The 24,008-nt window shown below is 47.6% G+C and overlaps 1 protein-coding gene across 4 annotated transcripts in view; it reads left to right on the top strand.

Moving 5' to 3' along the window:
• The window catches only part of ARSB (arylsulfatase B), a 162,841-nt gene that overhangs the window by 121,403 nt on the left and 17,430 nt on the right, over positions 1–24,008 (top strand). The window contains exon 7 of one of the 4 annotated variants that reach the window (XM_044384098.3): positions 97–4,337. The exons of the other annotated variants lie outside the window; for them this stretch is intronic. Coding sequence (XP_044240033.2) covers positions 97–107 — 11 coding nt within the window. The 3' untranslated portion in view covers positions 108–4,337. Of the gene's footprint in view, positions 1–96; positions 4,338–24,008 lie in introns of those variants that run through there. 4 annotated transcript variants of the gene reach the window in all.

Genomic DNA, 24,008 nt, shown 5'->3' with positions numbered 1-24,008 from the left:
TTGGCTGAATGGGTCAGCGACCAGGGACAACAGCAGTAATAGCCAGCCCTCCTGTTTATTTTTGCTCTACTAATACCCATTCTTTGTCTCTGCAAGTGGAGAGCTGATGGAGCTGGCGCTGAGAGGCCGGTAGAGGACCGCTGTCGACATTCCCAGAGGGCTGGGTTCATCTCCTATTGCTGTGTAACAAATTGCCACACGCTTTACAGCTTAACATGACACCCTCTATTATCGCATCGCTCTCAAGGTCGGAAGTCTGGCTCAGGTTCTCCGCATCGGAGCTCACGGGGCGGCACTCCAGCCGTCAGTCAGGCTGCCTTCTCACCTGGCATCTCGGGGGCAGGTGAGCTGCCAGGCTCCGGCAGCTCGTCGGCAGGAGTCAGCTGCTTGCGCTTCTAGGACTGAGATCCCTGTTCTCTCCGCCGGGCCTGCTCCCGGTTTCCAGAGGCTGTTCTCAGGTCCATGCCCGCCGACCCCCTCCCTCTCAAAGCCAGCAAGGACCTTCCTCTTGTTGAATTCCTTCTGTAATCTCTCTGACTTTTGTGCTCTGAGCCAGAGAAAACTCCCTGTTTTTAAAAGGCTTGGGATTAGGGTAGGCCCCCCAGATAATCTCCCTATTTGAGGTCACTGATTAATAACCATCATATCTGCAGAGTCCCTTTTGCCATTAAGTCGCATAATCACGGGAGTAACACCAGGGGGGCCGAAGACATGGATTTAGAATTTAGCCAACCTCCGTTGCCCAAAGCGTGGTTCTGAGTGACCTTGAAATGACACCTGGGGACCCAGGGCCCAGAAAACTGTGGCTGAGACTGGGGGTGGGCAGGACGGAGAGTGACAGAGGAACGGAAATGTTCTCAGGGAACCGGACAGAGGACTTTCAGAGGCAGAATCCAAGGATGGTGCTGGGGAATTCAGCTCCCTTATCAATTTTGTCACACTTCTTTGCAAGGTCCCTGCCCTTTAGCACTTCACAGTCTAGTGAGATTTCAAGGTATCTCCTAGACTGGAAATGTTGTCCCGACAAAAATTTGTACCTGTACGTTCAGGAAAATAATTTTGTGTATTTTACAGACTGGCCTGAGTGCCTAGCACCTTTAGTTTTACACATGGTTTTTGGTTTGGTTTGTTTGTCTTTGTTGTTATTTTGGTTTGGCTTGGCCTTTTGTGTTCCTCTGTACAGTCAACAAATACTTCTTGGGACTACTTATGTTGACAGCACTCCCCTAGTTCTTGCATCTAGTGGTCCTCGCCTGGGCACCATGTTACACAGGCAGCTTCCTAGGCCCTCCTTCCATATTCCTTAAGGACCTCGGAGGCTGTATTTTGGTCAAACAACTAGGCAATTCTAATGGTGCCAGGGCCACACTTGGAAGGTTGCCATAGGGGCAGGAAGAGTATAACCTAGAGTTCCTTGTCCTCAAAGAGCATACAAATGCATCAGGGAAATAAAATGTAGACATATTTCAAAATAACTAATAATACACAACAGTGGAGGCTGGAGAGCCAAATGAGAGGCAGAGAAAGTAAAGGATAGGTGAGATATTACATGAGGAGAGGAATATTCCTAAATAGAGTTTTCAGAAGGTTTCGAAACAGATCGGGTTTAACTGGGCCTTAAAGAGGGGTGAGGGCGTGCCCAGTGGGGAGAACATGAGTAAAGCCACTATGGCCCGAGGCAGGAGCAGAGAGCTCAAACCCAGGGGAACTGATCTAATATCTCCTCACTGCCTTGTTGAGGATCCCTCTTGAACCACAGCCTCGTTCTTCTTCCTTATTAGGTTGCTTTTAAGAATATTCCATAAGAGATTGCACATGTACATGTAAAAAGAGATTAATCACAATTGAAACCTACACACTGAGTTATGTATAATTTCAACCTGATTTGTTTAAGTGTCTATCATGTTGAAAAATTATGTAGACTCCAAATGGAAATGGCATCCGATTATTAATTTCAGATGCCAGCGCCTTTCCTTAGCAATGAACATTTTTGCTCTGTGGATTTTCAGCATACTTTTTTTGCTCTGTAGATTTTCCTTCAGAAGCGGCGGGCCTACAGGCATCTCCAACTATGCTGCCATCAGTGAAATAGAGGAAGTGGTCACAAAATTAAATGTGAAAATACTCCATCAGCCTTTTGCAATGTGAAGCCTTTGTTTATTCATCTAAGCCATATTCGGAGCTCATTCTATTTAAATGGATTGCTATCCAAGTGATTTATTGGAGAGTGTTTGATACTTGTGTTTTATAATCCTTTTTTCCCCTCACTAAAGCAGTTTTTAAAATACAGATTATCCCTTACTTTTCAAAAAAGTTCCTGATTCACCTTTCACTTTTACCAAAACGCACCTCAGTACCTGTTTTCAGTAACCAAAAGACTTCCAAAGAGGGTTTTCACTTTTATGAAGAAAGATGAAATTGGAGAATAGCGTTTTGCATTTGTTTTGCAGTGAGCTCGCAAACAGGCAGTGCGACCCCCCCCCCCCGAAAATGGACATCGAGAGTGGTCCGGCTGAGCTCCGACCACACCCAGTGTCTTAAGCATCTGGTTGCCATACAGCTTTGAGCTCTGTCTGTGAGCATCTGTGCTTTGTTGCGATTTGTTTCATACATCATTAGCAACATGTGCCCAAAGGTATCGGAAGAGCCTGAGAGGTTATATTTTGAGCATGGAACGCTCAAAAATTTTTCCATATAAATTAGCGGTAATTACTTCTTCAGTTTTTGCTATTTCAGCCTGTGAAAGTTTTCACAGAAACACTCTGCTTTTCGATAGCAGGGGAAACCTGCATCAGAATACGATTGCAGAAGATACACTTAGGGAAGTCAGAAGAAGATAAACAGAACTCTCCCTTTTACTGATACTCATAAGAAATACAAACTGAGAAATGGTAGGGATTCGTGTAGTACTGCGTGACTGTGTTATTTTAGAGTACACATCACTGCCGTGGGCTTTTCTTTAGTGATAAATAAATGCTGTGTGGCTTCAGGCAGAGATTATATCTGAAGTTTAATTTGTGCAATTAAATAAAGCTTATGATTTCGTGTATTTCTGCAAGAGGAGAAAAGCTATTGGCGGAACTATATTTACTTATTTCTTCTATGTACACTCATAATTTGTAAACCTGTTCATCACCATCATCAAAGAGGGGTGCCCAGGACAATCCTGAGCCCTCTAAGCTGCATCTAATGCTACATCTAATTGTGTGCGTGCGTGCGTGCGTGCGTGTGCGTTTGGACAGAATGTTACTTTGACTTCGTTTCTGTAATATGACCATATCAACTATTCAGGGTTATTTAGTCATACGAGCGTTCATTTCTACCAATTTGATCTTGACTGTTGTATTGCCATTCCCAATCTATTATGTATATATATGTTTTATTTATGTATGTATTTTACATGTACATCAAATTTGAAGTTTCTTTGAACAACTTCCCCAGCCCGGTTTTGGATTCATTCCTTCCTGAGGAGTTTGTCCTCGCTCTTCTCTTCCCCACCGTGAAGACCCCTCTCCTACACCAGCTGGGCCTGCCTGTCCTTCCCCGCTCAGTGCTTGTGCTCTTGTCTCTGCTTCACTTGTGCACGTCCCGGGACCTAGCAGACAGCCAAGCACTTGCCTCCTGCCCTATAAATACCATAAATACCCCACACCTTGGGGGGGGGGGCAGCCTTTGAGCGCTTTCCTGTTTCCAAACTGATTAGCTTGTGGATCGCGATATGCAGATCCATATGCGTCTGACCCTGGGGTGCTCTTTACCGCTTACAGAGAGGTGGCCCTTTCTCTGATCACCTCAGCAGTCACGTGGGTCTGAATTCCTATCTTCCAGGCAGCACTTGGCCAAAACTTCTCGATGTGTCATCTCTGGTGCAGGGTTAGTTCAGTTGGCAGATATCCTTCCAGTTTCAAAAAACAAAACAAAACAAAACACTGTGGATGACATGTGACTATACTGTTAGGCTTTTTATCTGCATTAATAATTAGTATTTTGCAGATACTAAGTTTCTGCTTTCTATATCGGGTTTCCAGGGACATAGTATGCTCAAGATTCTGTATTCATTGCTTTGCACAATATATAGTTCTTGAGATAACGATATAATTCCAAACGTTGATACACCCATAAGGGAGTTTGCTTTTCCCCCTCACACATCTGTTTTGCTTTATGCAAGAGAAATTTCTCATGCCAGAATGGCTTTCAGTGGATATAGGCAATCTGCTTTCTGTTGAGCCTCTGCAATTCACAGATGCAAATGTTTAAAAAGCAGTGAGGTTAACATGGTTATTTCTTCATCTGCAGAGTCCCCAGTCACTACTCTTGTCCTTTAAAAAAAAAAGAAATCTTGTGTTATAAATCTTTTGTGTGTAATCCTTATAGTCTTGCCTCATAATTCTCTTATCGAACTGAATTAACTCTTTAGTGGCCTCCTAGGTGGGATTTCAGGGTCTTCCTAGTTTATATTGCTAGTTTGGTTGTGTTCTCTTGATAGAATTTATGTGCTCAGGGAGGGAATGAGGGCAGCAGTTTTGCTACCCAGAACAGAATCCCACGAACCAAGAGAACAGCCCCCCAACCCCCCGCAGAAGTTCTAGCCTATCCATGTGTGTCCTCAATTACTTAATCAGCAAGTATTACGAAGCACTGTTGTGTCGCTCTGCTAGCAAATGTGGGCAAGGCAAGGATAATATATGGATGCTAACCGCAAAAAAAGCACAGTCTGCGTAGACAGATGGAACCTAAAATAACAGAGGCAGCAGTGGGCCGATCCGTGTCAGGCGGAGTTCCCGCCCAGTGCTCCTGCTGCTCCCTCAAGGAAGGGGAGCCCTCAGCTGATCACCCCTACAACTCCAGACATCTTTTTCAAATTTTTAATTTAACCCAGCCCTTGAGGACTGGAATCTTTCGCAGAAATTGCCCAACTCTTCTTGTATTGCTAAGTTGTTAGGCGGTTCGAAGCCTTCAGTTCAGGGAGAAGTTGAATGATACACATAACACTAAGGCAAAGGTTCAAGGCCTCTGAGAGCTGGAGAGAAACCCAGCCACCATCATTTCCTGATTCAACTGATCATGGGAGTCAGTGGTTGAGCGTTCCCGAAACTCCCGTAGCAAGGGAAGGCCGAGTACAGGTCGCACTGAAGATGTGGAACTGACGTAGTTCCCAGCGGCTCTCACCGCAGCAGGAATGCCTTGTGTTTTCTGAAAACAGGTCCTAAGTAAACGTGCAAAAGTCTTTTAGTGCGAATTACAGTTTCGTGATTGGAGGTGCAGCTCTGTCGGCGTCTAGAATTAGAACCACGCAGAGTGTCCCCCAGAAAATGAGCTCGCATGGCAAAACCAGACAAAGGCTACCCTTCTGCCAAACTGCCTGTCAGCAGAAATCCGGTCTGCTTTCTGAAGTGGAATGTAGGCTTCCAGACTCTCTAGACAATCTCTTTCCAAAGCAGATGAGAAACAAATAACTCACAGACACCAGCTTCATTTTTGCATTCAAAGCAAGAGGGGTTTTCACTATGCTGCTTCTACCTGTCTTTGCACAACTGGGTTCTCCCGGAAATACTTACAGCAGTGGTACACTGGAAATTCATGGGATCAGAATGCTGACGGGGGATTTAAATTTAATCACTTCCACTCTTTTTTTCCCCTTCTGTCCTGACTCCTTGCATAGCAAGCCCTGTCTGCGCTTGTCCCCAAAAGAGAAATGACAGTCCTACTCTGAGCCCTCGAAGAAAAGACAAATGAGCACACCGCCTTGGCAGGGAGATCGGAGGGGCCAGTGAGGCATGCGGGAAGTTTGAGATGTGAGTAGAGATTATGAGCACTAAGTTTTCTAAGGATAAGCAGGGAAAGCAGAGCCTTTTCTTCTGGTATCGTAGATGGGCCACTCTGCTAAATCAAGGGTCTGTGGGGTGTTCACCATGCTGGGCCATGGGACCAAGATTTGACAAGAAGGGCCCAAAGATGGGCCCTGCTCATACAGTCTGTACCTTCTGCCAATGTTCAGCTGCGTCTGATTCTTTTCTGAGACTGGGGCTCCCAGGGCCAGCCAGAATCAGAGGGCCAGGCAAACAGGCGTGTAGCTTAAGGGATGTGTCAGTGGGATGGGGTTTAGGGCCAGGCCCATAGTCCTGCTGTGGGGAGAGCAATGCAGGCCCCGGATCTCATGGGCAGGGTGCAAGGGGGCATGGTTATCAGAGCAGGAGCACGGGGGGTGAAGGCTGGCGGGCACCGAGTGGCCAGATGCCTTGTACCCATGAGCAGAAGAGTTGCTCCTGCCTGGTGTCCATCCTGGTCCTGCGACTCTGGCTGGCCTCAGCCTGACTGCAGCATGGATCTCTCAGGCGCCAGCTAAATGGCGAGAGGTGCTGCTGGTGGGGGGCGTGGAGCCAGACCTGATAGCCCCTACCCTCCTCCCTAAACGTGCTCCATGATAATCTGTCTCCTTGTTTGCTCCCCACTTCTTCCAGCGCCTCCATGGCACTGGTCCTCAGTGTAGACATAGGAGAGAGTCACCGTGATACGTGTGAAAGGTCTGTCACCACATGTTTCCCCCTCTGGCTGGAGGTGAGCCTGAAATCCTCCCCACTAGAGATATCTGCCTGCTCAGAGTCCCTCAGTGAGCCCCCAGCGCCTGCTCCAGAAAAGAGCTGGACTGGAGGCCCTGCGCAGGCCGGCCCAGCCACGTGGTCCAGCCCCATTTCCTGACCCTGCCCTCTCCTGGCTCTCGTGCTCAGCGGTGCTGTGTCCTTCCTGTCCCCAGTTGTGCCACATGCCTTCCTGCCTCCGTGCTTTTCATCACGCTGCTCTTCTTGCCTTGACTGCCCTTTCTTGCCTTCCTCTGCCTGCAGAAATCTGGCTAATCCCTTGAGATCGGGTTCAAGCACAACCTTCCTTGGTAAGGCCTGGCCAGCCTGTACCCCCACCACCTTTCCTGGCAAAATTGAGCACTAATTGCTTCTCCCTTGGTGCCCCTCAGCGTTTTATATGCACCCCCAGCCCATTATGACAGGCTTATGCACGCACATTTGTGTTAGATTCCAAACCTCTTAAAGCCAGGCACCTGGCCATCCGTCCATTCATCTTCGTATCCCTCCCAGCTCAGCGCCTGGAACACGGTTTGTAATTTACACATGTGTGTGTTGCGCACGCGTTACTGGAGATGGAAGCCTTCGGCGCTCATTAACATTTAGCTCTGACTAGTTGAGAAAGTCAAAGGCAGGGCAAGTGGAATTGTTCATATCTATTGATGCCTTCCTGTGTGCCCCACCTCCCTCCACGTCCAACAGAAACGTCAGCCAGGGCACCATTGGCCCAAGCAGAGAGAGCCAGGGGGCTCTCCTGGTTTCCCTCCAGTGACACTGCAAACAGGACAGAGGCACCAGACGATGCTGAGTGCTGAGCAGGCCTGAAGGCTGAAGTGAGATTTGTCCCTTGTGGCCTTCAAAACTATGTGGCTTTCTGAAGCTGCCTGTGGCTCCGGAAATCAGGGAAATAACTTTAATAGGAGTCCTTCTCTGTGCTGGGAGGTGTAAATGCAGCATGAAGTGAATCTTACTCCACCCAGGACAGGATGTGCTCTGTGAGCACACTGGGCTGCCCTGAGCCAGCTACGAGCACCAGCACTCTGTCCTCCCAGCCACTCAGGAGGTAAACGCGGGCTTCAGGAGAAAAGTCTTGTAAAAACCATGCAAAGGCAGACATTTGAACACTGGATGGATGTCTTTGTCTGTTCAGGGTGCCATAACAAAACACCAGAGTCAAGGTAGCTTATAAACAACAGAGAGGGATTTCTCGCAGTTCTGGTGGCTGGAAGTCCAAGTGCAGGTACCAGCACGATCAGAGCCTGGTGAGGGCACCTTCCTGACGCGTAGCTGGTGCCTTCTTGCTATGTCCTCACGTGGTGAGGGGGAACAGATCCCTCTGGAGCTCCTTTTATAAAGCACTGACCCGTCCGTGAGGACTCCACCTTCATGACTTAAGGGTCCCACCCCTGACTACCATCATCTTTGGGGGTCAGGATCGCAGCATCTGAATTTGGAGGGGACGTAAATAGTCAGACTGTAGCACTGGGTATGCGAAGCCACGGGGGAATTATTGTTAATGTTCTAGGAAACACTGCTCATCTTTGCTCACTAAATCATTATTAATGTGATAATAGTATTGTGGTTTTTTTTTTTTTAAAGAACCCTTGTCTTTTAGAGATATATACTGAAGTGTTTACAGATGAAATGTTATGATGTCTGGGATTTGCTTTGAAACAATGTGGGGAGCAGGGAAAGGCAGGGAAAGATAGAAGATTGGCTATAAGTGGATCATGGTTCCAGGTGGGTGTTGGGTACCTTGGTATTATGCTGTTATATTATGCTATTCGGTCTACTTTTCTGTGTATGCTTGGGTTGTTTTGTAATTAAGGGTTGGTTTTTTTTTTTAAGTTTTTATTTAAATTCCAGTTAGTTAACATACAGTGTAATATTAGTTTCAGGTGCACAATATAGTGATTCCATACTTCCATTACACACCCAGTGCTCATCACGACAAGTGCCCCCCTTAGTCCCCATCACCTATTTCACCCATCCCGCCCGTCCCCCTCCCCTGTGGTAACCATCAGTTTGTTCTTTATAGTTAAGAGTCTATTTCTTGGGGGATGCCTGGGTGGCTCAGTCGGTTAAGCGGCTGCCTTTGGCTCAGGTCATGATCCCAGGGTCCTGGGATTGAGCCCCACATCAGGCTCCTTGCTCAGCGGGGAGCCTGCTTCTCCCTCTGCCTGCTGCTCGCCCTGCTTGTGCTCTCTCTCTCTCTGACAAATTTTTAAAAAAAGAGTCTGTTTCTTGGTTTGCCTCTCTCTTTTTACCCTTTGTTCATTTGTTTTGTTTCTTAAATTCCCACATGTGAGTGAAATCATATGGTATCTGTCTTTCTCTGACTGACTTATTTCACTTAGCATAATACTGTCTAGCTCCATCCATGTTGTTGCAAATGGCAAGATTTCATTCTTTTTTATGGCTGAATACTAATTAAGGTTTTTTTTTAAGTATGTGGGAAAGAAGTTTATTTTGTTCTCATCCCCTCAATTCTTAGATTTGCCTCACTCAAGGTCACCTCTGAGAATCTCTTAGGGGAGAGGGTCCAAATCATTGGCATCTCCACCCCTTCAGCACCTTCAGGTCCTCAGATATTTAAAGGGCTTTGAAAATAAGATGTTCCTCCTTACATTGGTTCCAGAACAGTGGGGGCCAGCCAGAAGTCCTGGAAAGATCTGTACTCCAAACTGTGGGCTTAGGCTACTTCTGGTTCGAAATACTTGCTTTTCCCTGCTGAGGAGTCACTGCCTCTTTGATGACAGGTTATAGAAGAAAACATACTATTTTCACCGAGCTTGTGCCCCAGGGAGCTGGCCTGGGTTCATTTTATAACAGAAGGACACTTTCATGGGGCTAACTCTACTTGGAAGCCAACTGATGAAGATGTGTTAGTTGGGTTATCTGATAGAATCTAGGCACCACCAGCCAGTTAGGAATGCACAGTGTGGACAGCAGGCTCAGCACTGAATTATTTAATCTCTCAAATATTTCTGCTTTATCTCCTTCCACAGATTGGATGTCCTGAAGTCCATTAGCTTAATGTTTTCCAGAGTAAAGCTTTCACTGGCCTCATTTCCACCACCCTCTTGTTTCCCACCCCGCCCCCCACCCCCACCACACTCCTCCGTGGAACGCTCTGGGCTCACTTTATTGTCCTCAACCACTGCCCGTCATCATGGCCCCACTTCCTGTGCATAGCACATAGTTGTGAGAGAGCTGAGAGGAAAAATAGCTAATTGCGAGGGACAGGGAATAGAGGGGTAAGCATGGCAAGTGCAGGCCAGCTGGTGAAGTCTTAAATGGGATGATTTAAAACTTAAGAGTTGTCAGAGAGGGGCACCTGTGTGGCTCAGTCGGTTAAGCATCTGACTCTTCATTTCAATTCCGGGCGTGATCTCAGGGTTGTGAGATCAAGTCCCACATCGGTTCTGTGCTCAGTGCAGAGTCTGCTTAAGTTTCTCTCTCTCCCGCTCTGCCCCTTCCCACTGTGCATGCTGTCTCACTTTCTCTCTCTCTCTCTCTCAAACAAATTTTTAAAAGAAAAAAAGAGTTCTCAGGGATGCCTACCATTGTGAGGCAACATCTTGTCTAGCTTCCCATTTGTGACCCATTTTCCAGTGGCGTGACTTGGAGGAAGCTACCAGAGCCATACTTACACATTCCAGATGCCGTAAGAGCCATGGGCGATAGTGAATGAAGCAGATGATAAGTCGGGATCCAGGAGGCGCTGACAGTCGAGAATAGTGAGGCGAACCTAACAGGCTGGAAGGAAGTGGGGCAAATGTGGAGTGCTGTGCTCGCAGCCATCGGCAGGCAACAGTGTGAGGAGGAATGGCAGCCCGGGAACTTACCGTGAGGCCACAATATGAGGTGGCCACACGGACCTACAAAGAATGTTTAACCGTCCAGTTACCCGGATGGAAGAAGTTGGAAGCATCAGTACTGTAATGAATGCAGAGGAGGAGGGCCAGTGCAGAAACCACGTTTGGCCCGTGTAAGCTTCTGAAGGGGCCATCCCGGGACGCGTCAGCTGTTAGCGTAAAAGATGTTGCTATTTCCCTGGTGGCGCCTGATCTAGTGTGTCGCATGCAGAAGCTGATCGGCAAGCTTCTTGCTTATCAACAGCCTCATGACATCCTCCAGCTTTGAAGTTGCTGTACGTGGCCGCGGGCGCCGTGACTGTGTTGTCGTTTTTCACTTTCTCTGAGCACTGGTTCGTTTGCCTATTGCCGTCCCTTTTAGTTCTCAGTTCCACAGGAAGGTCCTAGAGAGGATGGTCAGGACAAAGGAGATTTTATAATAACAATGACAATGACAGTAACAGTAACGGCTCCCATATTTTCCCTCTATTTTGTGCCAGCTACTGGCTGGGCACTTTGCATTGGGCTATTTAATCCCCACAGAAACCCCAGGAAGGTAGGCAGTAGTATTATTCCTATTTTACAGAGAAGTAAAGTAAGTCTTAGAAGCCTGTGCCCAAGGCTGCGCAGCTGGGAAGTGGCAGAGCTGGGATTCCAGGTTCCTCCGTGGCCAGAGCCCCGGCTCTTCACTGCCTCTCGCAGCAGTGGAGAACTGCTCTTCTGAAGTGTTCCTTGCAAGCACCATGGGCATCGTGTCTGGGGGTGAACATGGGCCCGAGCTGCGGAGCTGGGCGGCGACTGGTGAGTGAGTGGGGAGGTCGGGGACAGGCAGATGACTCTGGTCAGCCCCACCAAATCGGGGGCATCTGAAGGGCCAGTTCTTCCCCGGCCATCGGCATTGGCGCAGGTAGAAACCTCCCCTCTGCGTCCTCCCCAGGATCCACTCTTGGACAGCACTTGGGTAATTAGAGCTTCCATTTCTGCTTTGGGTGTTGGTTTTAGTGTGTTAATTATCTGCCATGTCAAGAGATTTCCCTGATCCTCTGCACTCTGGTCCTGTCTTCCCAGGAGCCGTGTCACCCAGTGTGACAAGTGAGGGCAGATCTGTGATTTCCGTCTCTGCTGAGTCACGTGAAAGTTAGGCACGTCCCAGTCCCGCTGTCCTCGCTGACTTTCCCGTGGCTTTCTTCCTCTCGAGAGGCTCGTGTGATTGCCCTGACCAAGTCCCCTACCCTCCATGGCAGGTGGGGATGGAGGGGCTAGCAAGGGAAGGAACGGGGAATGAACCAATTTTGATGAAAAAAAATTCTCCCTGAGTTGGAGTGACGCTCGTTTCACTCCAGATTCTGCTCACATCTGCATGAGCAGTTACTAACCCTGAGAGATAATCTCTCCCCTGGTATTTGCTTCTTTTTGCCGGAGTCTAACGCTGCTTATATCTTATGGGAGCTCCTTGGAACTAAAGGGCATTTCTCTTTTATTCCTGAAACATTACTGGCTACAGAGTCTTCCAGCCTTGCAGGCATCCTGCTTACACTCTTGACTCCCCAGGACCGCCAGGCGCCCTGACTGGTGCTCCCGCTGCCCTCCAGTGGGAGAACCAGGGCGCTGAAGCAGTGAGCCCTCACCCGGCCCAGAGCTCCTTGCCCGCGGGGAGTGAGTGGCCCTGGAGCAGTTCCTAGCACATAGTAGGTGCTCAATAAGTAGTCACCAAATGGAATGAAATCAGTTCCTAGTAGGGTACAAATATTCGTGAAAAAGATGAGTACGTGGCTGTATTCCGTGGGGGAAAGAATTCCAGTCTCTGCAGAGCTTGCATCGTTTGAACCTCCAGAAGGGATCTGGGCTGGATGACGTAGGACAGCGGCCATAAGCAGGGGAGCAGATGTGTGATCCAAGCCCTCCAGCCAAGGAGACCGGCGCTGTGTCTGTGGGAACTTGGATGCTCTGACCTCAGGGAAGCGTGCAAGAGCAGAGGGGCCGGGGCTGGTGCAAATCCAGGGGCGCTCTCGGCTCCTGCTGGCACCCTTCGCGCCGCGCACACTTGTCTGTGCCAGCCCCCAGCTCCGACGGCTTTAATGGCCCAGTAATTATCTCTTGATCAACGGAGGCACGGATGTGTGTGGAAATCACTTTTTAGTAGCAAATATTTCTTTTGGAAAAAGCCCCAGTGAGCTGCCGGCTTTCTCTCAAGTGTTCAAAGGGTACCAGATGACTGACAGGCTAATTTAATCGTGTTAATACGAGAAGTGTCCCTGGAGCAGAGGGAAATGTATGACAGTGAATCATCAGAACCGGAGCTCCAGCTCCAACGTGTAAGTGAAAATGCTCTGCATGAGAGCAGAGGAGTCACGCGGGGGAAGGGAACATGCTTCTTGCCGGGTCCCAGGAGGCCCGCTCCTTACTTCTCTGAGGAAGGCTTTTCGTCTCATCCAGATAAGTGTTGCACTCTCAGGAGAACAGACACAACCAAGGAGGACATGGGTGTCTCTTCCCCAGGCTTACACACAGCCGCCCCCCTCTCTGACCATTCAGGGGAAAGGACCCTGGAGTTAAGATCTTCGGACATACAGGTTCACCTAAGTCCATCACGAGACGCCCCTTAGGTCCAGCAGAAGGACTGCAGGTTTTCCCTGGCCACAAATTTAAAATTATGTTCCCTCTCAGCTCTCAAGGCAGCCAGAAGAGTCCAGACTTTCTTAGTAGGGTGTACTACGGAGCTGGATACCTTGGACACCAGCTAGCCGGGTCAGGGACTTACCTTCTGTTTCCTTATCTACACGAAGGGAAGCTCTGGTGACTCGATGTCTGAGGCCCCCCGGGAGCTCTAACATTCTTGATCCTGTAGCAACCATTAATTATTCTCATATTGTTTCCCTACACTGTGTTCTTCGGCAGTCACCCTGTCTGGGGTGTGAATTGAGATGTCAGTGCCATACCCAAGTGTGTGTTTCCCACAGTTGTGTCTCGGCCCGCTACTCTCTTCCTCCCGTCTGTCTCCGGTCAGATCACTGTCAGGTCTCATCAGAACCTTAGCACTCCAGGCACTCGCTTATTCAGTACTGTTTACCAGATTCCTACAGAGTGCGAGGCATTGGGTGTACAGACAGTGGCCAACGAAACAGCCACGGTCCCTGCTTTTTGGGGATCTTACACTTTTATAGGGAGACATAGTAAATAAAGAAATATATAATTGCCAATTGTAATATGGGTTATGAAAGATAAACGGGTTGACCGAATTTCATTTGGGTGGTGAAAAGAGGCTGCTCTAAGGAAGTGGTATTTGATCTGAGACCTGAAAAAGAAGTTAGGGGGGCCACCAGCCGTAGAAGGTCCTCCAGGTGGAGGGAAGAGCAAATGCAAAGATGTCTGCTGCAGGGCAGGGCCGTACAGCCCGGCGGAGCTTAGTGTGTCCAAAGAACAGAAGACACCAACACGTGGGGAACAGGGTCGTGAGCGAGGGGCATGCGAGGAGGCCGGAGGAGGGATGGATTGGTGAAGATAATGCTGGCTACTGGAGTGGACCGAAACGACGTGCCAATCCAAGTCGCACAGGCATCGCCCGTTCAAGCAGAGAACAAAGCGGGCATCCCGAGCACCAGACAGCGCTGGTCCACGCGGTGTTCAGGGAACCACCTTATTCCATCTCGTGGCCGCCGAGGCCGGTCTGCCTGTCTGCATGGCAGGCTGTGCACGGGAGACTTTTCTGGGCCCACGCCTGCCTGGGAGTCTGCCCTCACATGGCTCACATTCCGCCGGCACAACCGAACAGCGAGGGAGACCACGAAACGCGGTGGGACTGTGATCGCAGGGAGACGCAGCAGGTGACGCCGGCCCTGTGGCCAGGCGACTGAAGTCAGGCGAGCTGGGGAGACACCTGCGGTAAATCCCTCACTGCGTCTACACCGACACGTCCGATTACTCATGTCTCATAGTGTCTAAACCTAGTTCACCATCCCCCTCGAAAAGGAGCCTTGCCCTCGCTTTCTTCTTCTTTCAATGGTGCCTTTCCAGACCTAATAGTCACTTTTTCTCCTGCTCTGTTGGTCACCGAGGCTTTCCCTCTACCTCCCGGTTTCAGCTCCTGCCCATTGAGGCTCATCGATTGGTCTGCTGTCCTGATACAGCATGCTCATTTGCAGTGCAGACCGTCCTCTCCCAGAGACAGCTTTTCCTAGCTGTGATGTTTTCCCAGTACCGAGTCTTCTGAGAAACTAATCACATCATAGTGAGCGTGGAGATGCAGCTTCCTAAAACGTGCCTTTCATTTCTGCTCAGAAAGTTGTGCCTGGTTTCCAATTACCTGCTGAAAAAAGTTCTCACTTCTGTAGTTTGGGGTAACTGATTGAACCCATCCTTTCCAAACTCTCCATACTGTGTCCCCCCTGCAGCCAGCCAGGGTGTCTGACCGTCCTCCAGAGTCAGCACAGATTTACAGACTTCCTGCCTCGTGCTCTTCCTCTCCGTCCACCTCCCTGAACCCTACCAGTCCTTCATTGCCAGCCCTCATTCCTAAGTCTCATCTCTCCCAGGGAGCTTTCCCTTTCCCCACCAGTTAGATATAAGCTCTCTGTCTGTCTCTGGAATTCTGTGACACTCCCCAAAGTCCTTTGCACAATGGCTTACAAATGCTTGGTGCTTAGTTAATGCTTAAATCGTTTCAGTTATGTGCCACTCCCTTGGCTTTCATCATGTATTGCCTTTTATTGACATGTATCCTTCTGATTAATTATAAACTTCCTAACTAAAGATGCTTTCTCCATACCTAAAATTGTACCTGGCACATCCTCAAAAAAGCTAATTAATTACTGCTTTTCTGTAATTCTATGACACCTTGCGCAGTTCCTTCAACATAGCAGGTGTTCTAAACATTCTTGTTGGTTTCTTCTTGTTGTTCTCATATGTAATACCTTCATAAATGCACAGCTTCAGTCAGTTCAGGGGGAATGCTTTTGCTGGGAAGTCCAGCCCCATAGAGAGACGGTTGGGCAAAATCCTGGGGGGGGAGGTAGAGATTGCCAGTGACTGTCTAGCCCTCTGTAGACAGCTTCCTGTTTTGCTGCTTCTGCCCAGCTCTGGGTTTGTCGTGGGGTGTTCAGTTGCAAATACTCCCACTTCCCTATTTACGATGCTCCTTTTCCAAAAAGGGAGAAGAAGAAGGAAAAGGAGAAAAAGAAGAAGGTGTAAGAGGGGTAGGAGTGTTTCCCTGGGTATCTTTTTAAATTTCCCATGTGACAAACTATACTAGAGCCGGGAGACAGCATCAAAGCAAGCAGCCAGATTTTCAGAATTTACTCTGGCTCTGTGGGGCTTTGGTCACCTAGACTACCATCCTGCAGTAGATGAGCACCCCCCGATATGATAGGAGGCCCCTCCATTCCATTTCCAAATCTACCTGATTCTCAACATTCTGGAGTCAGATTGAAAATTCAGTTCTGTCTTGTTTTTCTCTGTACCTTAATTGGTTTTCCATATGCAGGTCTCAGAAGTGGGGTTTAACTCTGCACATCATCCCTTCATGTGAGCGGGCTAATGCTGGTACGGGGGAAAGAGAAGTGAGAGCAATGCTTGGTGTCGAGTCCCTCCCACCTGCTTCAGGCTTCAAAGAGAGAGCAAATGGCCGATAGGGTGAGAGTGTCTCTCCAGACTGGGATGGTCAGATGCCGCCCTACTGTGAGTCACTTCCCAAATGTGTGTGGGGTCCCTGGCGGCCGGCACTCTTCAGGAAGCACTTTTGGGATTATGGATGTGACTGTTAGCCCTGGGTTTTTCGGGAGAACACTGGGGCTTCGGGAATCCCGGATGTCTGTCTGTTGGACCTGCTAATTAAGCTGCCGGCTTCCAATCAGCCTCTACAAATTCATGAGCATTGAAGGCAGGTGCACTCTGGAACCAGATCTTCTCAAGCAGGTCTGAGGACTTGGTGGCAGCTCTTTGACGCTTCATTCTCTCTAAATCAGTTGCAGAGCAAAGACCCCATCTTTGCTTACCTTCTCAAATGTGCTTCTAGTTTTCCTTGGAAAGAGAGATGGTGTTCTGAATCCTGGTTCATGTGAGTCCCCGATAGTCTCAAAATATAAAACATCCTTCATTTCGACCAGGCTGCTGCCAAGAGTGGGGCTAGGCTAGAGAGAGTTGTCTCAAATGTTTGCTTTTTTACCTTTGCCAAGCAGCACCTTGTGGTCCTCATTTCGGTGATTATAGGGTTTGTATAACATGCTGGGGTTTGGGCTGTGGAAGAGCAGTGCTGTGGAGGGCTGTCCTTGGAGGGGTGCCAGCTGGCTTTAGCTTTCTGCGCTGTAGTTGTTGGCACTGCTGCCCCAGCCTGAGCTCCCGGGGTCGGGAAGGGCAGCGTCACCAACCTGCCCAGAGAGGCCAGGCCCACCTGACAGCCATCACAGGCTGATTCCATGGGCAGGGCCCCCTTTCCAAAGTAAGTATTAAATTAGCATTTTTTCTTCCTTATCCAAAAAGTGTGCTCAGAGCCTAGACACGTCTTCCCTGTGCACTGGAATATGAACAGTACAACACAGGAAGAGAGAGGCCTTCAGCAAGGCATTCTGGACCATGAGGCTTTGTGGTTGGGATTTCACTAAATGCCATGTTGGGGGGCCGGGGAGGCTTTCTCCTTTCATCCCCCGCCAGAGAACAGACGACCCAGCCTGGTTCATACTCATCATCTTAATCACAGGCTGAAGATGAATATTTTTGGTTAGTTTCCCTTTTTTTATATATACACAGTACCTATTTATAGCTATTTGCTGACGGACTCTACCAATTACTTTGAAAACTTGTATTTAGAGAGACACGAACCAAACACGTGACTGCAGAGGAGAGCCGTAGCTCTGCCTTGGGTTAGCCTGTTGAGCTGGTCAGCATAGAGACGGTAGTTGGCCCGTGATGACGTCAGAGCTGGAATGATCATCTGTTATGACTTTAATTAGGGGATGATTAGAGAAAAGACACACTCTTCTGTCTTGTCTTTGTTATTACAAGCTTACTGGATCCCTTGTGCGTGTTTATTCTGGGCACGGGATGTTGCAAGCCCAGTGCAATTGCTGTCTCCACAGTCATCACTGACACCCTATTTGCCACATCCAGTGTTCTCTTTCCCTGCGTTCTCAGACTTTCCTTCTGTCTGGCAGTAACCATTTCCTCCGTGGAATATTTCCCGTGGCTTCTGAGGCATTTTCCCAATCTAACTCCTCTTCCTCAGTCTTTCGGACGTTCCTCCCCTCTGCTTCTCCTTTCAAATGTTGGTTTTCTCCAGGATTCCGTACTCTACCCCATTGTCTTCTCATTCCACATGTTTCTACCACTGTCACTACAACAGGAGGATGTGGAAATAAGGCACCCTTGGGAGTCTGGGACTTGGCCATGTGTAGGCTACAGGGAGAAGAGCTTCCTTTTTTCTTTTCTTTTTTTAAGATTTTATTTATTTTATTTTTGAGAGAGAGCACAAGCAGGGGGAGCAGCAGGCAGAGGGAGAAGCAAGGCTTCCCGCTGAGCATGGAGCCCAATGTGGGGCTCTATCCCAGGACCCTGGGATCATGACCTGAGCCTAAGGCAGATGCTTAACTGACTGAGCCACCCAGGCGCCCCCAGAGAGGAGCTTTCTATAAAGCTTCTTATGGGCAGATATGCAGGATTTCTCTGCCTGCCACCTCTACTCCTCACCCAGGGCACAGGCTGAAAAAAGGCACGGTGGCCCCGAAAAGGAGGTGGAGCCAGAGAGAGTACATGTACTGCTGGGGGGGGGGGGGGAAACAAGCCGAAGCGGTTGAGGCTGTTTTGATGGTGAAGGCCAGAAACAGAGGCGGGATGTCCAGCTCCCTGTCTACAAATGCAGTATTGCAACAGGATTGAGGTGCAGTGTGAATGTGAGGCCGGACTGCTGGGCTCCGGCCCCGTGGTGGCCTAGGCAGGTCAGCCTGGGTTAGAGGCACAGAAGTTGGACAGAATGAAAAGTGATCTGGGTAGGAGATAAGATTTTGGAGCCGTGATTACCCAGGGGAATGTTGAGACTTGAACTCTTCAACATTTTAGAGATGAACAGAGAAAGGAGAAAAACCAAAGGAGGCTAAAACGCAGTCTCAGGTAGAAATGAGAGGCAGCCTGGATGGAGCACTTTCTTGGGGCCAGGCACTGTGGTTAAGGGCTCTGCCTGCCTGTTCTCATCTGGAGACTGAAAAGGAGGAAGACGTCACAGGGAGAAGAAACTTTCAAGGAGACAACCACGCCCGCTCCCCGGATCATCTCTGTCACGCTTGATCTGTCCTGTTCCCCTGTCCTTTCGAGCCCAGCTCAGTGAGCACTGCTTTCCTGATCCTTCACTCCTTTGGAATCACCTGGCACTTCATACATTTTATTCACTCAGCGCACAAATGTTTATTCCACTGTTTTAGAATTTATGGTGTTTAATGACATTATTTTATCATTATCTTTGGACTCTAGCTTATTCATTCTGAAGACTTAGAATCTAGCATGTAATCACCAGAATAAATATTTGTCTAATAGGCAAATGATTCAGCAATATAAAATAGTACATTTATTCAAGATTCAGTTTGAACCAAAGTATGAGAAGATCTCTCGACAACCCATTTTGGATAGAAATTGCTAACCTTCCTGGACATTCAGGGGCTGAGGATTCATTGAATGGTTGTTTTCTGTTGTTTGGGTTTCCGGTGCTCAATTGACGGTTGTGGCCGATGCCAGACATTAACCAACTGTTGGGGTTCCCTCCAACACAGGCACACACATTCTCTGAATACTTATTATGCACAATTCAATAATGATTAACATTTGAACTCTGTCTAGGCTGAGCAAGCCACATCAAAGCTCTTTTTTCATTAGGACTTTAAAGATATCAAATATGGACTGAATGAGTAGGTGTTGGAGAAACTGACTTTGTAAACTGAAAATCATAAGCCCAGATTCATTTGAAATATGTCATGCGGAGTGCATATATAAAAATTACGAGCATTTTGATTTTTCCCTTGTAGGTAATAAATAACATCTGTAATATTCCTCCTCACCTTTTTCTGATTAGCTTTATGTCTGGCATATTTTCCCCAACACTCCTGTTTCGTGTTGCAAGGATTTCGCCAGGGAGAGACAGGATTCTGAAGTAGGGTGGGTGTCACAGAAAACTTGCAGCAATCAGGTTTAAGTCCAGAAATAAGGGGCAGGATGAGCTTGGTGCGGAATCTTTAATGCCTCTGTATGTTACCTGTCTCCGGGGTACATACCAGCAGAGCTGCACAGACCCTAAGGGATGGGAGTACCCCTGAAGGGCAAAGGGCATGTGGCCCACAAACCAGCTCCGCCATACCCCAGTGCCGGCGTGGCTCCCTAGGTCCCCTCACTCTGCACCTGTGCCCACATGGGGGCATCCAGCAGAAGGCCCTGGGCCACTGGCTTTCACCCTGGGGACCATGGAGCCCGAGGGGTCCTCTCGGGACTGCAATGGCGAATCCAGGTGGAGGGTGGACAACTCTGCTTTTAGCTGTTTTATACGATGGGCAGCTGCATACTATTTGTTTGGAGGGGAGAGCTGTGTCAAGACCGCTGCAAGTACAGTGGATGCTGCTGCTGAACATGGGGGTTTCAGGTCACTGAAGGCGAGAGACGGCAAGTGCTGAGCTGTGCTGGGCTCAGGGAGCTGTAGTTAAGTCCTGAGGTGGCTGTGGGGGTCAGGTGATCCCAGTGTACAGCCAGAATTGGGAATCCCTGACCTATTTCACTCTGTTTTCACCATTTGAGCCAGGCATCTGGGTTAGCATACATAATTTAGGTGGTAGTGCCATGTTGTTTTTTTCCACACAATTTTCTTTTTTCATTCGTTTTAAAACCACTCTATTATTTTTCTGAAGATTTTTATTTATTTATTTGAGAGAGAGAGTGCACATGCGTGCACAGGGGAGGAGGCAGAGGGAGAGGGACAAGCAGACTCCACGCTGAGCACAGAGCCGGACTCAGGGTTCGATCTCACGACCCTGAGATCATGACTTGAGCCAAAGTCAAGAGTCAGATGCTGAACTGACTGAGCCACTCACACACCCTTTCCTGAGAGAAATCACTTTATTTAGATATGATTGACATACAAAAAGCTGTGCATATTTAATATTTACAACTTGGCAACTTGATAAGTTTTGAGTCCATTGCTACAATCTGTGTCATATACAAACTCCAGAAGTTTCCTTCCACCCTGTTATTATTTTCTTATGTGTCTATGTGTATATAGAACACTTAACATAAGATCTACCCTCTTAGCAAGTTTTTAAAGATACCTTATGATATTAACTGTGCTGGACAGTAGAATTCTAGGACTTATTCATCTTACAGAACTGGAGCTCTGCCCTTTCACCACCCCATTTCCCTGCCCCCCTCTTCCCCACAATTTTCTAATATCTTGTTCCTGTAGCAGCTGGTCCAGGTTTCACGGTTGTTATAGGTTTGGGCAGCTGACCATGCCTTGATTTTGATGTCTGTCAATCAAAGGCCATCGGTTGAACCTAAACTGAAATGATTTCTTTCAATTGGTCAATTAGTTTATCCATGTACCAGTGGTATGGCAACTGCTGTGGAATTCAAGAGACTTGTATTTTTATATTTACAATGCAAAGAATGCCCACCACCCCCCCAGGATCTCATTCCATCTTCACAATTGTCCTGTGAGGTAGGCATTATTTTTCTCCTCATTTTACATACAAGGAAACAGGAATTCAGAGTGGCTAAATGACTTAATGGATTATTCCTTCTAAACGCTATTAAAATGCACAGTGGTTTCTCAGAGTTCCTTCTCAGAACTAGTGAGTAATAGTAGAGGGAATGCTGCTGGTAAATTCCTAGCCATTCTGTAAATCCCAGCTCGAGAGCTGCCAGAGCCATACCTATGGCTGGTCAGGGCTTTTTCCATCTCTGAAAATTGAATAAAAGCTTCAGTAAAGCATCAGCTCAGGGTGTGGGGTTCTAGCTCGTGTTTTATTGGGAACTATTTTTAGAGGAAGAACTTCTATTTTTAGGTCTAGAATGACTTTCTTTTTTTTATAATAATTTTTTATTATATTATGTTAGTCACCATACAGTACATCCCTGGTTTTTGATGTAAAGTTCCATGATTCATTACTTGCGTATAACACCCAGTGCACCATGCAATACGTGCCCTCCTTACTACCCATCACCAGTCTATCCCAGTTTCCCACCCCCCTCCCCTCTGAAGCCCTCAGTTTGTTTCCCAGAGTCCATAGTCTCTCATGGTTCATTCCCCCTTCTCTTTACCCCCCCCCTTTTCTCCTTCCCTTTCTTCTCCTACCGATCTTCCTACTTCTTATGTATCAAGACGACAATGAACATATTTGCATCTGGATACGTAAGCCCTTACCACACAGCGAGATGAGAGGGAGCCTGCAGGATGCGTCAAACCCTGAGCACACTAGAGATCTGATCCATGTGTACGACCCGAGCGCCCATCTGGAGGGGTGCAAGTGCGCGGTGGAGGGCGCGCAGGCCATGGGCGGTGGGGCTCAGACGCGCTGGCACAAGAAGGACCTTTACTGACTTGAACTGCCCTTTGATTTGGGGGTCCTTTGAATTTTTCTTGAATTGAGCCGTGAAGAAATTGGCCAGCCAATCAAATGTTGAGTGTAAATGAAACTTTGGTGTTTTAATTATGAGGCACATTTGGCTCATGTAATAAACTAACAAATTTGCCTGTTCGTTAAAAATAAACCTGACAGGATTCCATATTTAAAAATACCTTGATCGCCAACTATCTGGGAAAGCTGGGGTTTTCCCCACTTAGCTCAAGTGAGTACGTTTTGCTGGAAGTAAAACTGTGTTTGCCATGAAAGCATGAAGGTGGCCTCCCAGCAGCAAGAGAAGAAAATGGGTCATTAGAGGTAGAATAAACTTTTAGGCTAGTCTTTGTAAATTATAAACATGACCAAAACCAGAAAGGGCTCAGTAGAAATGCAAGGCAGCCCACGCAGCAGGGCAGAAAAGGGACTAAAGCCTAACGTAGAAAATTAAAGCTTCACTATGAATGCTTTCTCCACCTAACCCTGTTCAAACTCCGGAACACGTGGGTAGGGGAGCAAATACAGGTCGTCTCCAGACCCAGACCAGAGAAGTGGTTTGTTTGATTTGAACTTTAGAGTAGGGTGGTCTTTTGTTGTTTTTTTTTTTTTTCTGGAATAATAATGACTTCTGCCTACCTTTCTCCTATTTGTAAGTTCTTCAGTAAAAGAGGATGTAAAAGAAAAAGCCTCTATTATATTGATAATAGCTACCATTCAGTGACCATCATTACCAGCCATTATTACCTATTTCATAGAGCTCTTGGAAGGATTAAATGAGTTAACATACATGGAACACTTAACACAGCATTTTATAAGCATGTAGTGAGTGCTTTTAAGTAGCGTTATTACCTTTAATGTTGACAATGTTGATAATAGTCTTAAAAATACCAGATGCTGTGCTAAGCACTGGCTATGCCTTCTCTCACCTGCTGTTACTATGTTACTTTTATATAGTTCATTGAGGCATACGGAGTTAGAAAAGTTGCCCAAGATTGCACAATGCGCATCAAAACCATTTATTGTGCACTTACTCTATGCCGATGTAGTGCTAATGAACATTTTCAGTGTATCTGCACATTTAGGCCACACAACAGTCCTATGAAATAAATGACATTTTCCTCATTTTACAGATGAAGGAATGTAGGTCTGGGGAGATCAGCTAACCCCTAAGCGTACACAGCCAGTGAATAATGGAGCTGAGATTCGAACCCAAGCAGTCCTGCTCCAGAAGGGCCTGCTGTGTGCGGCGGAGCACTGCGGCCTTCTGGGAGAGGGGTGGACAGGTACCTCTCTGCAATGGCAGAGAGGGGTGGGCAGGGACCCTCTCCTGGTCCTGACTGCCCTCCGTTACAGTGCTCTCCTGCAGGCTCACAACTTTAACTCTTCCCAAGCCTCATTCTCCAGCCACACCCAACGCCTCCTTGAACAACATCCCAGAGAGGAAGAGACCCAGACCATCCCCTTCACCCCTGCCCTGATGCTTGGGACTCCTCCCTACCCGGCCTCATTTTCTCTAGCCATCAAAACGTTGCTTTCGACGAACGTTCCTCTTACTTGCAAGTCGCTAACATGTTTATTTTTTTTAAGCCTTGTATAGTTAAAAGCCTCCAGGGTTATACACCAAAAGGTTAACATCAGCTAATAAATTTAGAGATAGTTTAAATTTTCCGGTTTATATGTTTTTGTGTTTCTAACTTAAATGCAAGAAACATATAAATTACGTAGAAAAATAATGTATTTTATATAATATACTCATAGACTGTATTGGACAGTAGTTTCCAAAGAGTGATGAGGAGGCATTCATTGTGCAGTCAAGGGAACAAGGTTGCCTTTCATAAACACTGGAAGATTAGAAGTATCCCCTGGCATCACTCCCTTCCCCATTTGATGAGTCCATCACCCATCACTAATCAGTATCTTTCCAATTGAAGTTCAGCTGCAGATCCTTTTTTCAAACAAAAATGTGGAGAAGTATAATATATTTAGCAAAAACT

Source organism: Ursus arctos, unplaced genomic scaffold (assembly GCF_023065955.2).
Source record: "Ursus arctos isolate Adak ecotype North America unplaced genomic scaffold, UrsArc2.0 scaffold_5, whole genome shotgun sequence".
NCBI lineage: Eukaryota > Metazoa > Chordata > Mammalia > Carnivora > Ursidae > Ursus > Ursus arctos.
The sequence above is the reverse complement of the archived record's forward strand: the minus strand, read 5'-3'. Positions and strand labels throughout refer to the sequence as shown.